The sequence below is a fragment of the Hemitrygon akajei genome, chromosome 13, assembly GCF_048418815.1.
Source record: "Hemitrygon akajei chromosome 13, sHemAka1.3, whole genome shotgun sequence".
NCBI classification, from domain to species: Eukaryota; Metazoa; Chordata; class Chondrichthyes; order Myliobatiformes; family Dasyatidae; genus Hemitrygon; species Hemitrygon akajei.
The window spans coordinates 15573642-15587948 of NC_133136.1; the positions used below are offsets into that span (position 1 = coordinate 15573642).

The 14307-nt window shown below is 42.5% G+C and overlaps 1 protein-coding gene across 1 annotated transcript in view; it reads right to left on the minus strand.

The window, feature by feature from the left end:
- The window catches only part of LOC140737658 (A disintegrin and metalloproteinase with thrombospondin motifs 12-like), a 615581-nt gene that overhangs the window by 381684 nt on the left and 219590 nt on the right, over positions 1-14307 (minus strand). Inside the window, exon 5 of the mRNA XM_073064184.1 lies at positions 5702-5785. Within this exon, the coding sequence (XP_072920285.1) occupies positions 5702-5785 (84 nt within the window). The remainder of the gene's footprint in view (positions 1-5701; positions 5786-14307) is intronic.

Sequence of the window (14307 nt, forward strand, 5' to 3'; positions counted from 1 at the left end):
CATGATCCACTTTGATCTCCAAAAAGAAATTACCGGTATTGAAAAAATTACTGAACCGAGCAAAATAAATCACAGATAATTCTGTGGCATTTTGAACACTGCACTAAAACAGGATTTACCTGTTACAGCTTACATCTTACAGCTGATGCCTGAATGCCTGCTTTTGAGGCAATCAGGCCTTAAAAGTATCTCTCTCCATGGCAACCAATGACCAACTGCAGCAAAGTTTGCCTTGTAGATAAGGGAAAACATAGGGGGAGAGATGGAAGTAGCATTCTCCAGCATCTGCAGTTACCTCAAACATATTGCAATGCACGTTAGGAACCTTACTTCTTAAGTGACCTCACGCAGTGATATCTACAAAGAGTTCAATCTGTCAGACATCAAAGCATCTGGTGCTGGTCTGCATAACAAAAGAGCTCTGTGATCTATTGAGAGAACATGGAGCGATGCTTGTATAGAAGAACCAAGGCTTTAAAGAAGATAGAAAAGTGAAATATTATAGCTCAATGGGAACTGATTTAGTTGTGTCTCTGCTGAACTGGTGAGGAGTACTCCTTGTTTTCAGTGGCTAATAAATAAAAGTTGTAAATTGCATCTAAAAGCACCAATTTGTTTTGGTGATTGTGGAAATGGTCGCTGCATAGGCAATAACATCTTCACCAAAAAAAAATGCATGGAGAGCACCACGCACAAAATGCTGGAGGAACTCAGAATGTTGGGCAGTACCTATTGAGGGGAACAAACAGTCAGTGATTCAGACCAAGATCCTTCACCAGGACTTAGCCTGAAACATTGACTCTTTGTTCCTTCCCTTTGATGTTGCTGGCAATTTTGTGTGGTTCTCTGGAATTTCAGTGTCTGCAGGTCTTTTGTGTCAATGCTTGCAAAGATGAGTGACTGGAGAGAGATCAGTAGGGAGGGATGAGAAAACAAAGGAATCATGGAAAGGCAACACGAGTGAATCTGCAGATGCTGGAAATAAATAAAAACACAAAATGCTGGCAGAACTCAGCAGGCCAGACAGCATCTATGTGACTCCTGATGAAGGGTTTCGGCCCGAAACGACGTCACTACCTCCTCCCATAGATGCTGTCTGGCCTGCTGAGTTCTGCCAGCATTTTGTGTTTTTAATCATGGAAAGACCATTTATCCCTGCAAGTGGGTCAAACCTCCTCCCTCAACTCGATTCAGAGGACCAAACAGTCATTCCAGGTGAGCCAACACTTCACCTGTGAGACCCGATGTAGAGTGGGAAACTGTTTCATTGAGCATCTTCACTCTGTGCACACAAAAGGCGGGATTTCCCAGTGGGCATCCATTTCAATTTGACGTCCCATTCCGACATGTAGGTCCATGGCCTCCTCTACAGTCGCAATGAGGCCAAAGTCTGGTTAAAGGAGCGAAACCTCATTTTCTGTCTGGATATCCTCCAACCTCATGGCATGAACATTGATTTCTCCAACTTCTGGCAATTTCTCCCTCCGCCCAATCCTCTTTTTTTCCATTTCCCATTCTGGTTGCCCGCTTACCCGTTCTCTTCTCCTCACCTGCCAATCACCCCTTTCTGGTGTCCGGCCCCCTTCCCTTTCTCCAATGATCCAATATCCTATCAGTTTCCTTCTTCTTAAGCCTTTTGCCTTTTCCACCTATCACCTCCACGCTTCTCACTTCATCATCCCTAAACCACCCACCCCACCCCCACCAACCCCCTCACCTGGTTTCACCTATCACCTGCCAGTTTGTTCTCCTCCCATTCCCCTCACCTTCTTACTCTGGCTTCTGCTCCTTCTATTCCAGTCCTAATGAATGGTCTAGGCCAGAAACATTGACTCTTTATTCCTCTCCATATATCAGGGGCTCCTAACTTTTGATATGCCATGAACCAATAACTTTAAGCAAGGGGTCTGTGGAGCCCAGGTTGGGAAGCCCTGGTATAGATGCTACCAGACCTGCTGAGTTCATCCAGCACTTTGTGTGTGCTGTTCATGATTTCCAGCATCTGCAGAAACTCCTGCATTTAGGATCTCTCCTTCAGCTCTCCATGTAAGTTTTCTATGATCAGCTTCTACATATCAGATTCCAGCACTTGTAGACAGTGTATTCGTACTTATGGCCCTCCAACAGTTCACCCCAACTTCACACTCACCTCCCCCATCTCCATTTTCCTTTCTTGTCCGTGTCTGTTTCAAACGATCCCCTGCATGCCTCTGTCTTCTAACTCCACCTCTCCACTACCCCAGTTTGGCTTCACCCGCCTCCACCATGTCAGACTACTCTTCTTCTCCTCTTTAAACCAGCTACCCTCCCTCTTAACTCCTAGTCTTGTTCAACCAAAATTTCAAAAATTCCTCTCCTCCACAGATGCTGCTGAGTTCACTGGGCAGTTTGCTTCTTCCTCCAGATTCCGGTACCTGCAGTCTCTTGGGCCTCCTGGTACATAACTGATGCTGGGCAAGCATTACCTGTGCAAAAGGGAACTGGGTTTAGAAATAGCTGAGTCCATTTTGCCAGCGTGATCTAACCCACCGAAAAACTGCATTCACGCTCAGTGTAATTATCACTGAATAACAAGGGAGTGTAGAGGGTGGCACGGTGGTTTGTGTAGTGCTTTACAGCTCCAGCTTTAAGATGAGGGTTCAATTCCCATTGCAGTCTAAAAGGAGCCTGTATGTTCTCCCCATGACCATATATGGTTTTCTTGCAGGTGCTCTGATTTCCTCCCACATTCCAGATATGTATGGATTAGGGTTAATAAGTTCTGGACATGCTACGCTGTTGCCAGGATCCACGGCAACACTTGTGGGCTGCCCCCAGCTCATCCTTGAATTGTGTTGGTCGTCGAAGCAAAATGACAAATTTCACTGTCTGTGTCAATGTTTCAATGTGCATGTGACAATTAAAGCTCATCTTTAACAAACCACAACCTAGTAGAGACTTGACTTGGGTGTCACAAGGGCAGGATTGGTTCCTTCACGTTCTAGGGCTTAGATGCTTCAAGAGGGGTAAGGAGGGATGTAGAAGAGGAGGAGGAATGGCATTACTAACAAGGAATGGCATCACTGCAGCAGAAAGGGAGGATGCCATGGACGGATCGTCTACTGACTCAGTGATGGATAGTTGCTAGAAACAGGAAGGGAGAAATTACTCAATTGGAAGTATTCTATAGCCTCTGCCCCTCTCATCAATAGGTTCAGGGGCACTCAGATAACAACACATCGTTTTTGTGTGAGTTGCTTTGGAGTATTACGTTCAGTTCTGGTCTCCTCTCTGTAGGAAGGATATGGAAGCACTAGAGGGGTGCTGAGGAGATTTACCAGGATACTTCCTGGGTTAGAGAATGTGTCTCCTGACAAAAGGTTCAGCAAACTTGAGCTTTTCTCTTTGTTGTGACAAGGTGACTGGATAGAGGCGTACAAGATTATGAGAGGCATAGATGGAGTGGAGAGACAACAACTTTCTCCCAGGGCAGCAATGGTCAACACCAGATAACATCCTTTTAAGGTGAATGGAGGAAGGTTTAGGAGGAGTGTCAGAGGTAGATTTTTATATAGAGAGTGGTGGGAGTATGAAACACATTGCCAGGAATGGTGGAAGAGGCGGATACTTTACGGACACGTAAATTGCTCTTAAATGGGCAACTGGATGAAAGTAAAATGGAAGGTTATGTGCTGAGTAGGAGGAAAGTGTTGGATTAATTATGCAGCAGGTTTACATAGGTCAGCACTACATCTCAGATGTGCTGTACTGTTCTATGTTCGAGTAAAACTACAGCAAGAAGAAGCATTAATTCATTAGCTTAAGTGGTGACTAATCAGATATTATGTTATTATCACAGCCTTCATACCATTCCTGAAGTTCCAATTAAAGCTGGGATTCTTCCCATTCAGCTTCCACTCACTCCAAGAATTAATCCCATAAGGGACTGACATTTAAGCAGCTGGAAACTAAATTAATGATTTGTTTAATTACACTCCAGCTCTAACCATGGACACACATTGGGGTATAAATGTACTGCTCTTGACGACTAGAACGTGTGTTTACAGATTTGGCTAAGTATAGTTTTGTTGCACAGACCACTTTGTGCATTGCGCAAATGGACATTTTACAGAAAGATTTCTTCAGAGATTTCTCACTGCTGGAAAATTATGAAATTGACCATTGCTTTTAGAAAGTGCATAAAACTTGCTGCATTGCTGCATTGATTTGTTTTAAATATATGCTTAATTTATTTCAAGTTAATGAAAATATTTATAACACAGCCTCAATAAAAGGACAGAGTGATAGTTGTAGAGTCTCGGGCACAGCCTCAAAGTACAAGGGCACCCCTTTAGAACAGAGATTAGGAGGAATTTCTTTAGCCAGAGAATGGTGAATCTGTGAAATTCATTCACAGCTGACTGTGGAGGCCAAGTCATTGGGTATTTACAGCAGAGCTTGATAGATGCTTTAATAGTCAGGGCACAATGGAATATGGGGAGAAGTAGGAGATTGGGGCAGAGAGGGAAATAGATCAGCCATGATGAAATGGTGGAACAGACTTGATGGGCCAAATGGCCTAATTCTGCTCCTGTATCTTCTGGTCTTATGGTCATATTCTTCAAATATTATTCTGATTTCCTGTTTTGCTTATCAAATACCATATGACAGCTGGCAAGCCTTCCATGTTCAATTCAGAAACTATCAGGGGCATCCAATCACAAACAAAAGAAAATCTGCAGATGTTGGAAATCCAAGTAACACGCACAAAATACTGGAGGAATTCAGCAGGCCCGGCAGTATCTGGAGAAAAAGTACAGTCGACGTTTCAGGCCCAAACCCTTCGGCAGGACAAATCAGGGGAACATTAGGTATAGGTTCCTTGAAGCAGCATTACTGAGAAGAAAATGATTTTTAATTAACAATAGAGTGGCAGTACAATTGAGTAGTGGTGAGTGTAATGCTATTACAGCACTGAATAACCATCTTCAATTCCGTCACCTATGTAAAAAGTTTTTTATGTTCTCCCTGTGACCGCATGGGCTTTCTCCAGGTCCTCCACTCTCCTCTCACATTCCAAAGACATAGAACATAGGAGAGTACAGCACTGGAACAGGCCATTCAGCCCACAATGTTGTGCTGAACCAGCTAAAAAACAAATCAAAAATATCCGAACACTAATCCCTCTTACCTACACCATGTCCATATCCCTCCATCTTCCTTATATCCATGTACCTATTCAAACATCTCTTAAAAGCTTCTAATAGATTTGCCTCTACCACCATACCAGGCAGCACACTCCAGACGTCCACGACTATCTGAGTAAAACTTGCCCCTCACATCCCCCTTGATGTACGAATGGGTGGGTTAATTGGTCACATGGCTGTAACTGGGCAACACGAGCTCATTGGCCCCAAAAGGCTGTATTTCTAAATAAAAAATGAACCTGCATCTCTAAAATATAAATAACGTAATAATTCAGAACTGAGAAAAACATATTCAGAAATGCAATCCTCAATAAAATGTCAAGACCTACAGCGTCCAAGAGATTACATTTTAAAAAAAGGCAGATAATTAATAATTGTTCCTTTGAGTTTAATTCAAACATAAATAAATTATTGATTTAAAGTTATCTTTAGAAACTACACACATTTATTTCAAAACCTAATTTGATTAAATAAATAGTTGAAACGAACAAAAATTTAAGTAAGAATACAAGTACCTCTTCTTCCTCCAGTAAAATGAGTCTCACCAGCACGATGTGAATAGCATTGCCGATACTGGGATCATGGAACAGGCTTGCAACCTATGGCAATGTCATGAGAGAGAAATTAATTGGCTCTTCAATTCAGAACCCTAACACAGATTGAAACATATTTGGCTTTATGGAATTGATATTCAGTCACTGCTTCCTCACCTTAACCTTAATTAATGAATGACTGGCATTCTATTTCTTGCATGAGTTCCATGGCATTGTTTTGCCTTCCACATCTTATTACAAATACAATATAGTATAACAGCAGATTGAGCCCTTCACAAGCATCAATCTACAAGAATTCATATTTAACGGGCATGCATATGAGGAGACTCATACGGTTGGATTTTGTCATTTCAAACTTCTACCATCACCACCCCTGAATGACATCACCAATGTCAGCAAGAGCAAGGAACTGTTTATAAATTTCAGCAGAGGGGAACCAGAGATCCAGGAGCCAGTCCTCATTAGAGGATCAGATGTGGAGAGGGTTAACAAGCCTAAATTCCTGGGTGTTACAATTTCAGAGGGCTTGTTCTGGATGCAGCACAATTGCAAAAAAAACCCCCATTACTTTCTTAGGAATCTGCAGAGATTTGGAATGACACCTAAAACTTTGACAAACTTCTACAGATGTGCAATGGAGAGTGTATTGGCTGGCTGCATCACAGTGTGGTATGGAAACAGCAATGCCTTTGAATGGAAAATCCTTCAAAAGGTAGTGGATTCAAGCCAGTACATCATGGGTAAAGCCCTTCCAATCTCTGAGCACATCTACATGAAATGCTAGTCACAGGAAAGCAGCATCCATCATCAGAGATCCCCACCACCCAAGTCATGCTCTCCTCTCACTGCTGCTATCAGGTAGAAGGTTCAAGAGCCTCAGGACTTGCTCCACAGGTTTAAGAACAGTTATTACCCCTCAACCATCAGGTTCTTGAATAAAAGGTTATAACTACACCTTATTGAGATGTTCCTATAACCAATGATCTCACTTTAAGGACTCTCTATCTCATTATTTTGTGCTCTCATTCTTTTTAGTTATTTATTTATATTTGCATTTGCACAGTTTGTGGTCTCCTACACACTGACTGATCTTTTATTGATCCTGTTATAGTTATTATTCTATAGATTAACCTACTATGCTCACAGGAAAATGAATCTCAGGATTGTATTTGGTGACATGCATGTATTTTGATAATTAAATTAAATTTGAACTTTGAAAAGGTGATGCCTCAAAAAGGCAACATCCATCTTTAAGGACCTCCACCAGCCAGGGCACGCTCTCTTCTCGTTGCTGCCACTAGGAATGAGGTACAGGAGCCTGAGGACACACAACATTTAAAGAACTACTTCCTCCCCTCTGCCATCAGATTTCTGAACAGTTTATGAATCCATGAGCTCTACCCTCACTATTTTGCTCTCTTTTTGCATAAGTTATTTACATTCATATATTTCTTATTGTAACTTATAGTAGTTTTTTATATATTGCACATTACTATTGCCACAAAACCACAAATTTCACAACATATGTCAGTGATAATAAACCTTATTTTGCTTATGATACTTCCAACAAAAAAACACATTTGCACTTTCCAATATAGTAAAAAAAATTCTAGTCATTTTTTAGGTGTTTAATCAAACAAAATCTGACACTCAACACATAGCACTTAATTATAAAGCATCTCACAGTAAGAAAGAGAAATGGAGAGATGGAGGGATTCCTGATTCTTTCCTGTCCTTTAAGAATAGACATCAATAATGAAAGAATCAATATCTGTGATGCTTAAGAGCCCATCCCTTGCGAAGAGAATATCAAGCATAAAACATCCAACACAGAGCATAAAACATCCATCGGATGGCTCATTAGCATAGTATCAATACCGGCGGCCCAGGTTCAATTCCTACTGCTGTCTATAAGGAGCCTGTACATTCTCCCCATGACCACGTGAGATTCCTCTGGGGGCTCCGGTTTCCTTCCACCATCCAAAAACATACCGATTGGTACCTTGTCCCATGATTAAGCTGGGACTAAATCAGGGATTGCTGTTAAGCATGGCTTGAAGGACCAGAAGGGCCAATTCTATGCTGCATCTCTATAAAAAAATAAACAACAGTACAGCACAGTACAAGCCCTTCAGAGCATGATGTTGTGCTTAGTTTTTTACCTACTCAAAGGTCAATCTAACCCTTCCCTCCCACATGGCCCCTCATATTAGCCATTTCCACCCTAGGAAACGAGGAAAATGCCTCTGGCTGTCCATTCCATCTATACCATTTATCATCTTGTACATCTCTGTCAACTCGTGCGTCATCTGCCTTCACTCCAAAGAGAAATGCCAAACAGCCAAGCAGACATGTTTCCATTTTACCATGGAATGTGGATGTTACTGGCATATCAGGCTGGACTACCCCTTTAATTACAAATTGAGTAGTTTGCTGGGTCATTTTGTAAACCAGTTAGGATTTAACTACATGTCTATAGACACACATAGGACAGAGCTGGGGTACGTGCATCTGAGAAAATGATTGATTAGGTTTGGGCAGCATGGCTCTGTGAATGGGAGATCATGTTATTGTGGGCCAAACTGAGTCTTCTGATGATGTGGCGAAGAAAGTCAATAAGGAAAATGCAAGCAGGCTTTGTCCACCAAGATTGGGTGCGACAACAACCAGAGGTCATGGGTTCAGGGTGAAAGGTGAAAGGTTTAAGGGGAACATGAGGGGAAACTTCTTCACTCAGAGGATTGTGACAGTGGGGAACGAGCTGCCAGCACAAGTGGCACCTATAAGCATGATTTCAAAATTTATGACAAGTTGGGATAAGTACATGGATGGTAGGGGTATGGAGAGCTATGGACCCGGTGAAAGTCAATGGCAGTAGGCAGTTTTGCATGGACTACATGGGCTGAAACACCTGTTTTTATGCTGTACTTCTCTATGACCATGACAGGACAGCAGATGTGGTGTCTAGACTCCAGTGAGACCTTTGATCAAGTTTCAATGTTATACTGGTCTGGAAGATTGGCTTGATGATGAAATCAAGAGACTGGAGTCCCTTGACTAGTGGTGTACTTCATGGGCAGGTGCAGGGCCCAGTACCGTCTGTCATTCATATCCGCGACCTAAATAAGGATGTGGAAGGCATGATAGAAGATTCTCTATCTTCTTGGATGAGATACAGGAATGAGCAGACCCAAGAATGGCTTGTTCCCTGTGGCTGTCAGACATCCGAACCAATCATCCCTTCCCGGTGGTGTTGCCAAAGTATAAGATTCTCTCGGTTATTCTGAGATTGTCAAGGCAGTGTTTCCATTTTGCACTATTTCAGGCTGCACTACCATCGTTAAAATGATTCTGTTGTGTTGCATTTATTGTTCCATTCATCATTGCCAGGTCTACTCTGTACTCTAAGTGTTTCACACGAGCAATGAATTTCATTGCTCCCTGGAGTATATGACAGTGAACTAGGCTGAATCGGAATCAGTTATTATAATTAATGAATTTTATGACATCTATTAAAACTGAGCCCTTTCCACTCCATGGATGTACATCACCATGTTTGGTGACATCCCTAAGGCCTGAACTGGTGCACTGCATATTAAACACGTAATATAGTACCACATAAAAGATTATGAATATGTTTGTAAGATCACAATGTAAATGAGGAATGAATCCAACATTATTTGCATCCGTCAGCAGAGTGCATTCTCGTCACATGCAGTTCAACTCTGAGTGAGCTCAGAACTTGTAGGATACATGGATTCTTGTTCAAGGGTTCAATGGTTCATTTTTGACAATGTATGCATGCAATATACAGCTCTGAGTTTCTTCTTCCCCAGATAACCACAAAACAAAGAAAAATCATGGAAGTTCAAAGAAAAACAACCAACCCACCCCTCGTAACAAAAAAAGAACGGCAAAATGATCATCAAACCCCAAACCCCCCTATTTCCCTGCACAAAACACAAAAAGAACATCAGTACTCAATCCACACCCCCCCCCACATGAAACTTAACAACAGCACCTCCCTCACACAAAAAATGCAACAAAAACATTGATCCCCTCCCCCCAATCACCCTACCCCGTACAAAAACACATTAAAAACATCAGCCCCTGTGCATGTGAATCACATACACAGGCACATACTGACGAATTATGACACTGCAGCTACTAGGCCATTAATAATAAGGATTTCCCTCATTAAGGAAAGCGGCTTCAGGAGGATGGCAAGGTCCTTGTAAAGCAGCGTAATCAAAAATCTCACCCACCCTGGACTCTTTTCTCCCTCTTTCATTGGACAGGAGATATAGAAGCATGAAAGCACATACCACCAGGTCCTAGGACAACTTCTTGAGCGTGGCTCAGTAGTGGAACAGTTAGCATAACGCTTTAAGCACCAGTGAAACAGGTGCAATACTGCCACTGTCAGTGAGGAGTCATCCATGACTGTACGAGTTTCCTCCAAGTGTGCTGGTTTCCTCCACATTCCACAGACGGATGGGTTGGTAGGGAGGGAGAGAGTGCCCAAAAGACCAGATCAAATGCCCAACCAGGGCAGCAGACTGATGGCCAAGGGCAGATTGAAAGGATTATGCCTCAAGAAGCAAAAAATACAACATTATTGTCAGTGCAATGAAGGGCAAGTCAGTTAATGAGGTAAAAACGGGATGTTATACTGTCATACAGCGTAAAATCAGGCCTTTCTACCCACTCTATATGTGTTGACTGCCAAACACACAGTCAAAGTTCAAAGTAAATTTATTATCAAAGTACATGTATCTCACTATACACCCAGAGATTCATTTTCTTGCGGGCATTCTCAGTAAGTCAGAACAGAATCACCACCCAACAGGTTGGACAAGCAGCCAATGTGCAGTATACATTGTATTTATATATTTAAAACAAATTGTATTAAAATGAGCAAGTACGAAAGAAAAAAGTAAATAAATAGATAGATCGATAGAAAGAAAAATTGAGAACATGAGATGAAGAGCCCCAGAAGAGCCCCATATGTTGTAGGAACAGTTCAGTGATGGGGCAATGTCACACGCCGGATGAGTGAGAGGTAATAACTCTTCCTGAATGTAGTGATGTGAGTCCTGAGGCTCCTGTACCTACTTCCTGATGACAGCAGTGAGAAGAGAGCATGTCCTGGGTTGTTGCAGTCCTTGATTACGGATGATGGTTTCCTATGACAGTACTCCATATAGAGGTGCTCAATGGTGGGGAGGGCTGGGCTGACCCACCATCTTTTATAGGATCTTACTTTTTGTAACATCAATAAGCTACATAACCTGGGTCCCTGTACCTCCCTCTGCAACTGGACCCACAAACTGTGCGGACTGGTGATAATATCTCCTCATCACTGACAATCAATACTGGTGCACCACAGGGGTGTGTGCTTGGCCCATTGCTCTACTCTCTCTGCACCCATGACTGTGTGGCTAGGCATAGCTCAAATTCCATCTATAAATTTGCTGATTATACAGCCATTGTTGGTAGACTCTCAGATGGAGATCAGAGAGTGTACCAGCTAGTTGAGTGGTGTTGGAGCAACAACCTGGCACTCAATGTCAGTAAGACAAAAGAGCTGATTGTGGACTTCCAGAAGGGTAAGATGAGAAAACATGAACCAATCCTCACAGAGAAATCAGAGGTAGAGAGAGTGAGCAATTTCAAGATCTTGGGTGTCAAGATCTTTGAGGATCCAACCTGATCCCAACATATTGATACGGCAATAAAGAATGCAAGACAGAGGCTATATTTCATTATGGGTTCGAAGGGATTTGGTTTGTCACTTAAATCAATTGCAAATTTCTATAGATGCACCGTGGACAGCAATCTAACTGACTACATCACTATCTAGTATGGAAGGGCTACTGCACATGATCAGAAAAAGCTACAGAAGTTGTCAAAATAGGCAGCTCTAAGCTTCTGTTCAAGGAGCGGTGTCTCAGAAAGCCAACGTCAATTATTAAAGACCACCATTACCCAGGACATGCCCTCTTCTCATTGCTACCATCAGGTAGGAGATACAGAAGCCTGAAGGGACACACTCAGCGATTCAGGAACAGCTTCTTCCCCTCTGACATATAATTGCTAATTTGACATTGAACCCATGAACATTACCTCACTTTTTTAAATATATCATTTCTGTTTTTGCACTTTTTTTTAATCTAATATACACATATATATTTAACTATAATTGATTTACTTATTTCTTTTCCTTTTATATTATCATGTATTGCATTGAAATGCTGCTGCTAAGTTAACAAATTTCACAACACATGCCGGTGATAATAAACCTGATTCTGATTCTGAATTCGAACTTGAATCTGAATTTACTTGAACGTATTTAAATCTTACATCTGTCCCACAATGTGAGGGAGGAAAAATCCTTGCGTTATGACTCCATCACAATGTACAGACATGTGAATTTTAAACTAATGGCTTGTAGAAAGAAGCTGTCGCATAGCCTGTTGGTCCTGGCTTTAATGTTGTGGTACTGTTTGCCAGACAGAAGCAGCTGAAATAGTTTATAGTTGGGGATGACTGGTGTCCCTGCTGATCTTCCAGGTCTTCTTTCTGCACCTGCTGCTGTAAATGACCTCAATGGAGGGAAGTTCACATCCACAGATGTACTGGGCTGTCCATACCACTCTCTGCAGTGCCCGACGATCAAGGTGGTGCAGTTCCCGTACCAGGCAATGATACAGCCAGTCCGGATGCTCTCAATGGTGCCCTTGTAGAAGATCTTGAGGATTTGGGGGCCCATGCTGAACTTCTCCAATTACCTGAGGTGGAAGAGACACTGTTGTGCCTTTTTGCCACACAGCCGGTATGTACAGGCCAGGTGAGATCTTCAGTGATGTGTATACCGAGGAACATGAAACTACTCACCCTCTCATCTGTAGTCCCATTGATGCTGATATCAGGACATGCTTGCCTCCATTTCTTCTGTAATCCACAATCAGCTCTCTTGTTTTTTGGACATTGAGGGAGAGATTGTTATCCTGGTCACACTGTGTCAGAGTGTCAACCTCTCCCGTGCAGGCTGTGTCATCGCTGCTAGAAATAAGGCCGATCTATGTCGTGTCATCTGCAAATTTGATCAGCATATTGGAGCTGTGTGTGGCAGCACAGTCATGAATGTAAAGGGAGTAGAGGAGGGGACTCAAGACACAACCTTGGGTCAGAGGGGCAGAGGTGAGGGAGCCCATACTTACCACCTGTCGGTGATCTGATCGGAAGTCTACGATCCAAGGCGGGATGCAGACCGAGTTTTCTGAGCTTCCTATCAAGTCTGGAGGGGATTATGGTATTGAAGTCCAGGAACAGCATTGTGATACTGGTTCTAATTCTGATTTTCTGTTCAGGGGCACTGGTGTTTCCATCCCATGCTGTGATGCAACCAGTCAATATATTCTCCATCACACATCAATAGATAGAAGTTTGTCAAAGTTTTCGATATTATGCAAATTTTTGAAAGCCTCTAAGGAAGCCCCTGGAGGGCTATGGGTAAGCCTAGGTAGTTCTAAGGTAAGGACATGTTCAGCACAGCTTTGTGGGCCGAAGGGCCTGTATTGTACTGTAGGTTTTCTATGTTTCTATGAAGTAAAGGTGCTGTGGTGTTTTCTTTGCAATTGCACCTGCATGTTAGGCCCAGGACAAATCCTCTGAAATGACAACACCGAGGAATTTAAAGCAGCTGATCCTCTCCACCTCTCATATGCTAATGAGAACGGGCTCACGGACCTCCAGTTTCCTCCTCCTGAAGTCAACAATCAGGTCCTTGACATTGATTAAGATGTTGTTGTTGAGGGACATTTTCAATCTTCCTCCTCAATGCTGATTCAGCACCACCTTTGATTCAGCCAACGATAATGGCGTCATCAGGAAATTTAGAAACTGCACTGAAGCTGTGCTTAGCCTCAGTCGGAAGTATAAAGCGAGTAGAGCAGGGGGCTAAGCAGGCAGGCTTGTGGTGCACCTGTGCTGATGGAGATTGTGGAGGAGATGTTGTTGCCAATCCGAACTGACTGGGATCTGCAAGTGAGGAAATCGCTAAATGTCCAGGGTGAATGAAACACTTAATTATGCTGGCTACTTTTCCATGATTCGCTGAGCTGTGACCACAACTCTCTGCAGTTTCTTGTGGTCACATGCAGAGCAGTTGCCATATCAAACCACTAATGCATCCAGATAGAATGCTTTCTGTGGTGTATTGATAAAAATTGGTGAATGTCAAACTTCAAAGTAAAATTTATTATCAGAGTACATACATGTCACCACATACAATCCTGAAATTTTTTTTCCTGTGGGCAAAGTTAGCCAATCTATAGAACAGTAACTGTAACAACAATGAAAGTCAAAGGTGACATGCTATAGTTCTTTAACCTCCTGAGGAAGCAGAGGCACCACTGATCTTTCTTGGCTGTAGTAAGTATGTGGTTGGACCAGCTCAGGCTATTGTCAGTGTTCACCCTGAGGAACTTGAAGCTCTGAATCCTTCTGACCTCAGACAATTAATTGATGTCAGCAAGGTGTTGACAAAGGTGTTGCAGGTATTT